At 42.1% G+C, this 13,086-nt stretch overlaps 1 protein-coding gene across 1 annotated transcript in view; it reads left to right on the forward strand.

The window, feature by feature from the left end:
- FAM184A (family with sequence similarity 184 member A) overlaps positions 1–13,086 on the forward strand; it is a gene marked incomplete at both ends in the record, with an annotated part of 111,216 nt that overhangs the window by 37,790 nt on the left and 60,340 nt on the right. The window contains 2 exons of the mRNA XM_080938449.1: positions 10,385–11,239; positions 12,501–12,636. Coding sequence (XP_080794575.1) covers positions 10,385–11,239; positions 12,501–12,636 — 991 coding nt within the window. The remainder of the gene's footprint in view (positions 1–10,384; positions 11,240–12,500; positions 12,637–13,086) is intronic.

Raw genomic sequence — 13,086 nt, forward strand, 5'->3', positions numbered from 1 at the left:
ATCTGAGATCTAGTAAAATTGCTCTCGATAGCTTATATCAGAATAGAGTTTATCTTGTTTTCTTCACTCTGGAGCACTTTTAAAGAAGAAGAAATAGTTTGGTTGTCATGGCCTTATTAGTTTTTTTTTTTTAATGCATTTTTGACTTTCCACATTGGTATCAATTAAGTCAACTTTATTCAGCACAAATAAAATTGCCTATGTTTCTGTACACATAACATCAAATAATATGTATTGAAATAATTGACCAATCTTCTGGATATTTTGTTCTGAAACTTATTCTTTGAGAAATAGGATTTTTGATTCAAAAGAATAAAATACGGATTTGGTTTTTTCTGTTTCTTTGAATAATTGCAGGCATTTCTGTTGCATTGAGAGAACACCAAAAATTTCACTGCAGCCGAATCTGTGGAAAAGTTTGCTAGCTGTTTGTCCTGATGGCTTATAGGAGAGATGACTTTATGTGTCTAATAAAGTTAGTGAAGTTTAGACATGTCTAGTAAAGAAAGCAGGACGGAACACATAAATAGAGGGTAAGTGAAGAGATGCTTTAAGATAAACTTCATTGTCACCTCCCTGTGATTTGGTGGACATTTGTGAGGCAGTTTGGAGACAATTTCTCTGCTGTCACTGAGAGTTGATGTTATTTACAGAGACAAGATGTACGCATGTCAAACAACAGGCTGACGGGATTGCAAATGACACATTTGGGTTCCAGGCAGGACTTGTAGACAGAAGCTTTAGGGAGCTGGTGACAGATTGTGTGTCTTTGGGCTGAAGGCAGAGACTTCAAAGGGGAACTAGGCCTCAGGATGCCTCTCAAAGATGAGTCATATGAAGTAGGGAGGGCACAGGGATGACAGGCCACCTCAAGTGGGTGGAAAGCCGTGGCCTTTCAAGAGAGCTCGTGTGGGTGGAGCAGAGCATACACATCAGTCCTAAAGTGTGCAGCTAGCTTAGTGATAAAACAGGACAGACAGATGGTAACCTACCACTGCTCTCTGCGGGCCTGTAATGGCAGGTGCGGTAGCAGGCACTTTGATTACCTTACTTCATGCAATCCTTTGAAGAATTTCAGTACTTAACCTAATATTATCATTTGCAGGTGCAGAAGCAGATGCAGCGTCTGCATAACTTTCCCAGGTGGCGTAAGCATCAGCAGCACCACAGCTTCAAAGCTGGGTCTTGTTTCACTGCAAAATCTAAGTGCTTTTGCTGTCATTATATGTGGGCCATTTGTCCACAGACCATAGGACCTGCTTTTGCTACTCGGTGGTATAATGATGCTGCACTTTAAGATGATTGGTGTAAGAGTAGTGGACAGAGATGGGAGCAGAGATAACTGAGGTCCGGAGAGATGGCAAAGGTCTTCCCAGCAATGATAAGCAACAGATATCCAGAGAATGAAGAAGAACCAGAAACACTGGTTATTGAGAAATGAGTGGACCGCAAGGTCAGAGAATGGAGAGCACGGTATTGGCAAAAAGAAAAGAATCCTGAGGTTGCTCGTTGGTGTATAGGGAACATTTGACTCCTTTGTGTGTGTGTGGGGGGGGTGGATGGGAATCTTTGTCTTTCTATCTGTCTATGTGTGTATGTCTGGCATCTGTGTTTCTATGTGTGTCTTTATGTGCGAACATACTCATATGTACATAGTGTGTATGCTTGTTTTCATGTGTATGTGGTATGTATGCATGTTTTCATGTGTGAATAGTGCATATTCATGGTTTCATATGTGCTTAGTGTTTGTGCATATTTTCATGTGTATGTGGTGTGTATGCATGTTTTCATATGTATGAGGTATGTATGCATGTTTTCATATGTATGTGGTATGTATGCATGTTTTCATATGTATGTGGTAGGTTTGCATGTTTTCTTGTGTGCACAGTGTGTATGCATGTTTTTCTGTGTGTGGGTAGTTGGGGGGCTGTGGTTGATGTTGGGTGTCTTTTTCTACATCAAAGTGTCTTTTAATAACAATTTGAACTGAATAACAATAAATTATACTTGTTGTTTAAAAAAGTATTACATATGTTTACAAATAGTTATAGTAGTACAAAAAATGCATTTTTAAATAGTATGAACAGGTGAACAATGTATATCATAAAAAAAAGTTTTACAACTAAGCAATATGGACTTTCGAATAGGGGGTCAGTTTTAGCCAAAAGTCACTGGATTTGTTCAACAACAATCGAGAATTGGGAAGGAAAGTCCCTTTTCTTGTGGTCCTTAACTCTCTGTGTTGGAACTATAAAGCTCCTGGGCTGCCAGTGCATCCCCTACACAAGAGCTAGACACTATCCTCTGAGTGAAGCAAGAGTCTCTTGACTGATAGCATTTTGACATGTTCACACTTCCTGGTAATGACAGGATTGCTCAGGAACCCTCCATCCCTGCTTGCTTTTCTTACTAGCTAGTTCCTACCTGGTTCCTACCTTGGTCTGTGAGGCCATACTTCTGACTGACTGACTTGGAATCTTAGCTTTCCATAAAGATTTAAATCCAGCCTGGTCTAGGCTGTGTCCTAAAACAACTGGACTATTACTTTATTTTATTGACAAATTATTATTCATTTTTAGGTAAGGACCAGTTGAGTCTCTTTCAACATAAGACATTTTATTCACTCGCTCTCCCTGTGGTGTTACCTAAGGTACCAATTCATTGTAGTAGTGGATTGTTGTCAATACTGGGGATTGAATCTAGGGTCACAGGCTTGGTAGGATACACTCTCATGTTAAAGGCAGACACTTGAACTGCATCTTCCTGTCTAACCTCCTCCCCCACCATGCCTGACTGTCATGGTTAATTACTAACCTTGCTTTATGCACCCTGAAAGGGGGAAGGGGAAGCTGTGATCCACAGTTAATCACATACTGCTTTTTCTTTAAGAATGTTTAAATGTAAAGCAAAAAGCGTCTTATGTGAAAAGTTAGAGAAAGGCTGTGAAATGTAAAGAATTATCATTAGTGGCTAAAAGGCCTCAGTTCTGTTTAAGAGGCTGGCCACTGAGAGCTTCACCATGCACCAGCAAATATACAGGTAACACAAAGTACACTTGTTTTGTTTTTTCGTATTTCTTTTTTCTTATTTTTTTACTTCTTATTTCTTTGGGGGGGGGTCACAAGGGGTGGTAAACATGGAAGTCCTGGGAAGACATTGTGAATTGGGTACATAGTGTGAAATTCCTAGAAAATTCATAAAAATGTTAGGGGGCAAATTAGTGTCTAGAGTCAGTGAATACATATAAATGAAGAAATATATATTATAGATGCTAAACCTTCTAACTACTAAAGTATAAAATTATGATGTTCCTAATAAAACTTTATCAACACTATTAGTCCCTAGAAATTTAAATTTCATCAGTGGCTTTCCCGGGTAGTCACTCTTCTTGATGAGTTACCAGACTACACAAAGTTAACTGTGCTTTTGCTAAGCAAATTTTGCTGTGCTTTTCTTAACCCAAATTGCCCTCCTCACAGTTCTGCACAACTGCCTGTGTCCTTTCATGCCTTCCTAAATTTACTAATTTAAAAACCTGTTTCGTATATATGATTGTTTGCATGCATGTATGTATGTGCACCATGTGTGTGCAGTGCCTGTGGTAGCCAGAAGAGGGCATCACCTCCCTGAAACAGAATTGAAGAGCTGCAGATGCTAAGAACTGAATCTGTACCCTCTGGAATTGTAGCCAGTGCTCCTAACTGCTGAGCCATCTCACCAGCCCCACCCTTTCAGGGCTTTTCTACTTACCTTCAGTCCACCGAAGACTTTATGTCCTGTGTTCTGCACCCTATAGCCTGATATTTGACACACATGCATATTATCTAAAATTGTATGTATTTTGTGTATTTTTTTTTACTTGATTTGATTCTATTCAGGATTACGAATGTATATACTTTTCTTTGCTGGAATTCTTAAAATAATTCAGAGCACTCAGTAGACCTTCATAAAAAGTAGTTGGTTATTTTTAAAGTTTGGTGCCAAGGGTTTCACTGAGTAGCAGATGAATTTGTGAGACTCTTAGACTTGTGTGTTCAAAAAGACTTTTGTGTTTCAAAATTCAAGTTTAATATGCATTCTATATCATGCAGGGAAAGAAAACATCATTATACATTATAAATATTTTCTGGAATATATTTCCAATGGTAATAGAAACAAACAGAACAAATGTTTCTTTAAAAGTAATTATTTCCCAAAGCAATTAGGGTTTCAAATTATTTTAAAATCAAGGTTTTAGAGTGCCTTTGGCTTACATAAATCTGAATGAGCTTTTTTTGTTAATTGCCTCCTGAACATTTCATTTGGGCACAAGTCTGTTGCTGGAATTAATTTGATTACATAATGTCTGAAAAAGCAGCTTTTGTTTTTCTGTTTAATTTAATACAAAAGAAAGGGGAGTGCAGGGGTGAACACCAGAGCCAGTTAGCTTCCAGCCAGGGCAGAACTAACTCATGGGCCTGTTCTGTTCCGCTCACCTTGGACATCCATCTGTGAGCAGCTCTCAAGAACATCCTGTTATCCAGCTAGTGACAGGTGAACCGTGCGCCTGAATCATGTGTGAGAACGTGGATCAGAAGGGTTTTCCTCTTAGATCACTGAGAACTGTCAGCTTCTCTTTACAGGGCTACTTTGTTAGCACTTGTTATCCTAGTTCTCGCAGCCCCTTAGAATTCCCTCTGTGCTTGTGAACAAGGCCTTTCTTTGCTTGACAATCCCCACCCAGGAGAACAAAGGACAGAACCCCACAGAGCTGTGTGGCAAGCTGGGCTAGTTACATGTTAGATAGGGTAGGATGCTTGGTCTTAGGATCTACCGTTGTTGTTGCTGTGAATGATGAGGTTTTATTTATTTCATTTGTTTAAACTTGTTATTGATTCTTTGTGAATTTCACATCGCTGACCCCAATTCCACTCGTCTCCCCGCCCTCCATATCCACTCTTCACCCTTGCAATCCCTCCCACAAAACAAAATCCACCAGAAAACAAAAGTAAAAGAAATAAAATTTAAAAAAATAAATAAATAAGGCCATCTCACCATGGACGCTGCGTTGTGTCACAGTGTGTCACACAGTTTTCCTCCACACAGCCTTACGTGCAGATGTTGATCGCAGTGAGGGGCTGGTCTGGTTGGAGGTCTCTGGCTTCTGCTGCGCCATCGCTACTGGATCCTCACTGGGGCTTTTCTCAGATGTCCTGTCATTGCCCCATGCCATGGAGTCTCTGCAGCTTTGGGTCTGGAAGACCAACTCCTTCACACACCCCAGCATGCCACAGAAAGGGTAGATGGGCCAACTCAAAGCTTTGCATCTGGGCTTGGGGAGTAGCTGAGTTGGTCAGCCTGCCCCCTCTCCCATGCCTGTGCCACCAGAGCCCCCTCTCCTGCTTTGCCCAGTTGAGGGGTGGAGCCAGCTCTTGGACCTCCAGGTCCTCTCCTGTGCTGCCCAGGCTGATATTCACGCTTCAGACTATAAACGGTGTTACAGACAAGTAATATTCCCTAAGTAAGCTGTTCAGAGCACATTGGAAATATTTAAGAAGTAGAGAATTATCTTGGTTAATTTGTGAACATTTTACATTTGAAGCTATGTGCAGAGTATCACCAAATATAAATCCAGGCAGAGTGTTATCATTCTAGAACAGTAGCACGAGCCCTCGTGGCAAAAGAAGTTTTCTTGAGAGATTTGAGTTTTGACAGTATTATTTAACTCCAATGTTGTATGACCAGGTAACCTCTTGACGGGTCCCACCAGACAGATATAAAGCTTAAATGTGAAGCAGAGGTGGGGCTCATTTGTCAGAACCCCTGCCTGTTAGACACAAGGCCCTGGTTCAGTCCCCAGCACATTTTTTCTCTAGAAGGTTCTAGTTCCCCAAACTTGACAAGTCCAGCAGACATAACGCCCCCACATGCACACCCCCCATGCTGACAGTGTTCACACCCCGGTCCGGAGCTCACTGCCCTTCACAGGCGTGTGCTGCCCGCTCCTGTAGTCTCGGATCCGCTCTGTGTTTCTTCCTCTAACACTTGAGAAAATGAACAGGTCCATTTGGCGGCTCACACTGGGAGTGCGGAGCACTGGGAACTAGGATTAAGACTGTAAGTAAGAGGACATAAACTGAGGAAGTTACTAGAGAAGAATAAAGGCCTCCTCCCTTGCTGATTGACAGAGTTAGGGCTGTAGAAACGGCTTTATCAGACCATTCGTCTGGTTCACTCTATTCACCACCAAGAAACAAGAATCAGATGTTAAAATTCATGTGGAAACACAGGAGACCTTGAAGAGCCACAGGGCTCCTAGGGAAAGAGAGGAATGCGACAGTATCACCTCCCCTGATTTGAGGTTACACTGTAGAGCCCAGTGACAGGGCTAGTGGGGTACTGAAGACAGACACACAGACAAGACTTAGAACACAGATGTGAAACACATGTGGCCAAATTTTGACAATGAAGGGACAACCCTTTTAACAAACAGTGCTGGGAAAACCCACCCGTTAAAAGCATGAAATTCTCCCTGCACAAAAATCAACTCAAGATAGACCAAAGGCCTTAATGGGAAATGGGAAATGCTAGCATCTCAAGGAAAAAGCTAGTAAAGAAATTTGGCCTATTGGCCTTCTGAATACGAATCTCCTCGCTCAAGGAAAGTGTCAGCAGCTGATAAACAGAGCCTCATGGATGAGCACGCTCTGCCCAGCAAAGGAAATGGTTAGCTGAGTGAAGAGACCACCTAAGGAGTGATAGGAAAATCTTTAGTTGCTATACACCTGATGGAATGAATACCTCGAATAAAAAAAAAAAAAAAAAAAAAAAAAACTAAAAACTAAACTACAGAACAGAAAACAAAAGAATCCAGTATATGAGCTATTGAAATGGTCTTGGCTGTTGGCCTGTTGCTGTGAAGAGACACCATGACCATGACAACTCTTCTAAAAGAGAGCATCTAATTGAGAGTGGCTCACAGGTTCAGAGGGTTAGTCCACTATTATGTCGGGGAGCATGGCAACATACAGGCAGACATGGTGACAGAGAGGTCGCTGAGAGTTCTACATCTGGATCAGCAAGCAGCAGGAAGAGAGAGACACTTGGCTTGGCTTGGGCTCTTAAAAACCTCAAAGCCTACAGTCTACCCCACCTTTCCCCAGTTACACTCTTTCTCCTTCAAGGCTGTGCCTCCTAATCCCTGCTAAGTACTGCCATTCCCTGACGACTAAGCACTTAAATCTATGGGACCATTCTTAATCAAACCACCACAGAAATGAACAGAAAAATGCCTGACTTCACTACTCATGAGGGAAATGCAAGCTAAAATGGCATTGAGGTCCACGTTTACTCCAGTTAGAATGACAGCTACAGACAACATACTGGAGGATGTAGACGGAGAAATTCCTGCTCCCTTGCATATTTATTTGTGTGTGCTGAATCATAGGCATTCTGGCTGGTGTGGATGGAATGTCCATGTCTTTGAAATTACTTCTTATCTTTTTTACAGGTGTGGTTAGTTTGTCTGTGCAACATGAGCATGCATGTTTGTATACTGTAAATAAGGCCTGGTGTATGTAGAGACCAGAAAAGGGTGTTGGATCTCCTGGAAACAGAGTTACAGATGGTTATAAGTGACAGTGTAGGTGTTGGGAACTTTACCCTGATTCTCTGGGAGAGAAGCCGATGCTCTTAATCACCAAAGCATCTCTCTAGCTCCTTAAAAAAATTCAGAGTATCCGTTTAATATTGTATGTGTTGACTTATATGTGGATGATAGCAGTTAAGTCTTTGATAAGGAAGCTATGATCCGTATAACCACAGAAGTTAGGTATAGAGTAAAGGCTTAGGGAAGGCAAGGGATCACCCATGGGAAACAGAATAGAATAGGTAGTTATGGATGGATGAGGAAGTGGGGGTTACTGCAACAGGAGGATGAACTAGGAAAGGGAGGGGAAAGATGCATCAGGGAAGAACAGCTAAACTGGGGGTCATTTGAGGGGTCACACGGAAACCTAAAATACAGATGTGAAGGTGATCTAGATGGAATCACCAAATAATGGGAGATAGAGTCCCCACTGGACGTCTCTTGTCACCAAATGAAGCCTCCACTTCTGGGACTGGGTCACATCTAATTGAGTTATCAGCAAAGAGGACCCAGTGAAACCCTTAAATAACCCAAGCTATTTCCAAGGCTATTGGCCCTCACCACAATCCAATGGTAAGCCCTTATTGCTGAAGACAATACCCACATATCTCACTGAACAGGAAAGAGTCAAGCTGGCACCTTACTAGAGCCTTTGCCTCAAATGAGTAGTGTGACTAGAGTTCATGATACTGGAAGGTGCTCTGTATGCTACCAGAGGTAAAATGTAAACTTTCAACCCAGCTACAAACCAATTTACAATGGTGACATGCTTACTTGATAGGCTGGTGCAGTATGGTGCAGATGTTAGAGTAGCCAACCACCAACACTTTTCTCATATACTATACTGATTGGCCATTTGAACCTTGAGAAGTATCTAATCAGATCCATTGACCATTAATTTAATGGACTACTCAGCTTTTTGCTATTGAATAATTTGAGTTCTTTATATATTCTGAATATTAATCCCTCCTGGAAGTATAGTTGGCAAATACTCTCTCTCATGTATGTTTAACTCAGTCATTTCTTTAGCTGTTCAAAGCTTTTTAATTTAATACAGTCCTGCTTGTTGATGCTTGTTATTATTTCTTGAGTTGTTGGAGATCTATTTTAAAAATGCTTTAATTTGTGTGTTCTTGCACCCCTGGAATGGAAGCTGGGTTTAGTTAATAAGCTAATGTAATACATTTTGTTTTGGTGGATGGCTTTTATTATAAATGTACTTTTTTGACAATGAATAAACTACCAGTGTATTAGTAGGATTAGACTGTTAAAATAAAATACCATAAACCTGCATCTCAAACATCAAGAATTTTCTGTGTGTGACAGGCCTTTCTTGGGGAGATACAACACACACACACACACACATGTACATATATATATATATATATATATATATATATATATATATATATATATGTATGTATTCCTGTGATGGAGCAAAGTGTGTCTTCTTTTTACTTAGATTTATAATGTGTGTGTAGGTGCGCATGTGTGCGCACATGCGTACTTATTAATGTAGATGTGTGCACCCATGTGTGCAGATGCTCCTACACGAGTAAAGACAAATGACTGTGGTCATTCATCCTAATGGCTGCAATGTTCTTCCTCTCACACTCAGTGTTGTTGGCGATGGTCATCTCCGTTCATTACAGTGTATGTGGATTTCTTCAGTGTCTGTAATTCAGCTCAGTTCTAACACTGTCCAATTGAAGGGGACATTAGATGTCAAAGACTGAGAAGAGCCCAGTGCCACTTGATCACGTCCACTTCAGTTGCCCCTGGGAACTCCAAAGCATGGGGTGATCTGGGGAAAAAGGACTGACGCTGTATCCCTTGAACCCTGTGCTTCTGAGCTCCCTCAGACTAGAGAGCTACTGCTCCCCAGTACCCAGTGGAAATACAGAGGCACAGCCCCAGTCAGGTTTAAGTTGCTTAAGTGAGTTCTCAAAGTACAAGAGAAACTTAGAAATTTGCTAGTTTAGAACACAGCAGATTTTGTTCATCTTCAATGAAATAGTTCTGATCTCTTAACAAAAGCAAACTATAAGGGTTGTAGAAGAGAGTCTCTAACATTTGTATATTTAAGTAGGTCCTTTAAGATATAAAGAGGGCTCTGGAGAACCCGAGTATCTGGAGCTCCATGCATGCAAATGTGAGATAAGGAGGGGGTGCAAAGTGGCTTCTTCTGTAGCCACACTATGCTGGCCTGGGTTGTGCAGAGAACTCTCCTCTCTGGCCAGAAGACTTCTGCTGTCCCTTTCTTCCTTTCCTTTATAGTATATTAATCTTAATTTTAAATGTTTTTTTTTCCTAAGAAAGAGAGAGGGAGAAAGAGCGAGAGAGAGAGAGAGAGAGAGAGAGAGAGAGAGAGAGAGAGAGAGAGAGGGAGGCAGACAGATACACACAGAGACAGAGACAGACTGACGGCTTTCCATGTAGCCCCAAAGTGGCCCGGAACTCACTGTGTGTGTAGTGACTTTTGTCCTTCTGCCTTAACCTCCTGAAGTGCTGGGATTGTACACACGTTTTCGCAAATGAGTCATCTTGAATGTTTTCAAAAACCCACTTAAGTCTATGCCAGGATAGTCTTCAAGGAGAGTCAATCTATGGGCACAAAAACAATTGTCTGATGTGTCAGTAGTAAATAGTTACCAGAAACAATATGTGTGTAGAAAAAAAAAATCCAAATGAAAGTGTCAGCTTCAGGATGTGAAAGGATATGTGCTGAATCCTTCTCCTTCCTTCCAAACCATGTAGGTAATATATGCCTTGAATACTAAAAATGACGAGCACAATTCTGTGATCCAGGCCCTCAAAGATGCCCATGAAGAAGAAATCCAACAAATCCTTGCAGAAACAAGAGAGAAAATACTGCTATACAAAAGCAAGGTGACCGAAGAGTTAGACCTTAAGAGAAAGATTCAGGTTTTGGAAGCATCTCTAGAAGATCACGTGAAGATGAAGCAGGAGGCTTTGACAGAGTTTGAAGCCTATAAGCGCAGAGTTGAGGACATGCGGCTTTGTGCAGAGGCTCAGCACGTTCAGCGCATAGTAACCATGTCCCGGGAGGTGGAAGAGATTAGGAAGAAATTCGAAGAAAGGTTGCAGAGCTTTGGGCAGCTCCAGGCTCAGTTTGAAAACGACAAACAGTCTGCCCTGGAAGATTTGAGAACCACTCACAGGCTCGAAGTCCAAGAGCTGCTGAAGTCCCAGCAGGACCACAGTGCCTCGGTGAGCCTGGGGCAGGAGAAAGCCGAGGAGCGGCACAGGATGGAGGTGGAGGCCTTGAACAACACCCTGGAAGAGCTGAGACTCGAAAAGAAAGAGCTCATTGAGGAGTACGAGGGCAAGCTGAGCAAAGCCCAATTATTCTATGAGCGTGAGTTTGATAATTTGAAAAGGTCACAGCTCTTCACAGCCGAAAGCCTGCAGGCCAGCAGGGACAAGGAGGCCGATCTTCGCAAAGAGTTCCAGGGGCAAGAAGCCATTTTGCGTAAAACCATAGGAAAATTGAAGACGGAGCTGCAGATGGTGCAGGATGAAGCCGGCAGCCTTCTCGACAAATGCCAAAAGCTGCAGATGGCTCTGGCCACAGCAGAGAACAATGTGCAGGTGAGTGGGCGTGGCCCGTACCAGGTGAGTGGGCGTGGCCATCGTACGGTTTGTTCTTTCTTTACGCGTGCCTGGTGTGTGAGCATGCGCGTTTCTGTGTTAATGTGGCGTGGGCCAAACTATGTATGTGGAAGCTGAGGCTGACATTTGGGTTTCTTCTAGGATAGTTCTCCATCTTCTGTGTTGAGGCAGGGTCTTTGGCTGAAACCAGAGGACTTCATTTGTCACATCAGCTGTTCAGGCTAGCCAGTGTGACCCAGAGGTTCCCAACTTCTGTCTGCCGAGCTCTGGCTTCGTGGGCAGCTGCCTTGTTCCCCTGAGTTCAGGAGATTTTTCTCAGATGATAGACACTTAATGACTTGAAGAAGTTTACTTTGGATTTATTTTATTTTATGTGTATGGGCATTTTACAAAACTACATGTATCTATTAAGGATGGTTGTAAGCTACTGTGTGGGTACTTGGGAGCTAAACCTGAGTTCTGTGCAGAAGCAGCAAGCACAAATGCCATTGCTTAGCCTTATCTACTTTTCTTTCATGTGTTAACTTTTGTGTGTTAATTTGTTGATTTGAAGGGCAGCCCGCTAGCTTTAGCGTTGGCTGTCTATGTTCATACTACTTTAAGGCCCTTGCCCAATTTGTTTTGTTTTGTTTTGTTTTCTTTCTCACCTTCACGAGGAAAGAAGTGGAAGGGTAATTTTTATTACCTTTACCTATTCAGTTAGAAGTTCAGATATCAAGCACCCAGACAGATAAGTTAATACTTGTTAATCCTTATTAATGGACTTCATTTGAACTTACTAGTATTTCCACAGCGACCCGGAAGGGTGGAAATACTGAGCTTAGGGGTTACTTGTGCCTTTCTTTCTCTCATTAATAAGGACGGTCTGCCTCATTACTTGATATTTATACATTGAACAAAGAAACTTTGCTTTTAAAAGTGAAATTTACAAGAGCTAGCCCACGTGCAGGAAGGATGTTGAAAGCCTCCACAAGAGTCACTGTACTACGAAAGGCTTCCTGGCCGTGTTAGTCTGCGGAGCATTAGAATGCAGTAGGCAGGGTGGAAGTAGGCTTTCTTCGTTGGGTCATGTGACCTAAAATGTCAGGTTGTGTTATCTCATCGTTCAGACTTCAAACTAAGGAGTCCTGGTTACAGAGAACTTCCTGGTAAGAGAAAGGTCATAATTTAAATAGTTTTTTTTTTTTTTCAGCTTGACACCATGCTTGTGTTTTGATGATGGCTATCTGGTCTCCCTTAGGTTCTTCAGAAACAGCTTGACGATGCCAAGGAGGGCGAAATGGCCTTGCTAAGCAAGCACAAGGAAGTGGAGAGCCAGCTAGCAGCTGCCCGGGAGCGATTGCAAGAGCAAGCTTCAGACCTCATCCTCAAAGCTAGTATGTCTACCCATAGGCTTGACGCTGTGCTTGGCTTCAATCAGAGGCTTCGCTCTTCCATTCAAAACAATACCTGAATATGTTGACAGTTCTTCTAATTGAATATTCACCACTCCTGATATTCTGACATAATCTAGACTGTGCTTTTTTAATTTTAGAAGTCTCTGGTATGTTCCTGAGTGATTACAACATTGAAGTGAGGGGATTGTCACAGTTGTGGTGCACAGGTCCCTTCCCACTAGCAGTCTGTGGGGTTCCTAAGGAACCCCCAAGGTTAAACTAGGTCTATGACCTCAAGGCAGACAGGATTCTCAGGATGAGCCAGTTGAAAGCAGGATTGTCTGCGTGAAGCGATTTTTGTAATATAGATTCAAACTCAACAAAAAAGGGGTGATCACTGATTAAGACAAACACATGGCCCCAGGCCTCTCAAAGGAGACCTGCATTTTC

The sequence above is a fragment of the Micromys minutus genome (assembly GCF_963924665.1).
Source record: "Micromys minutus genome assembly, chromosome: 25".
In the NCBI taxonomy this organism is placed as follows: domain Eukaryota; kingdom Metazoa; phylum Chordata; class Mammalia; order Rodentia; family Muridae; genus Micromys; species Micromys minutus.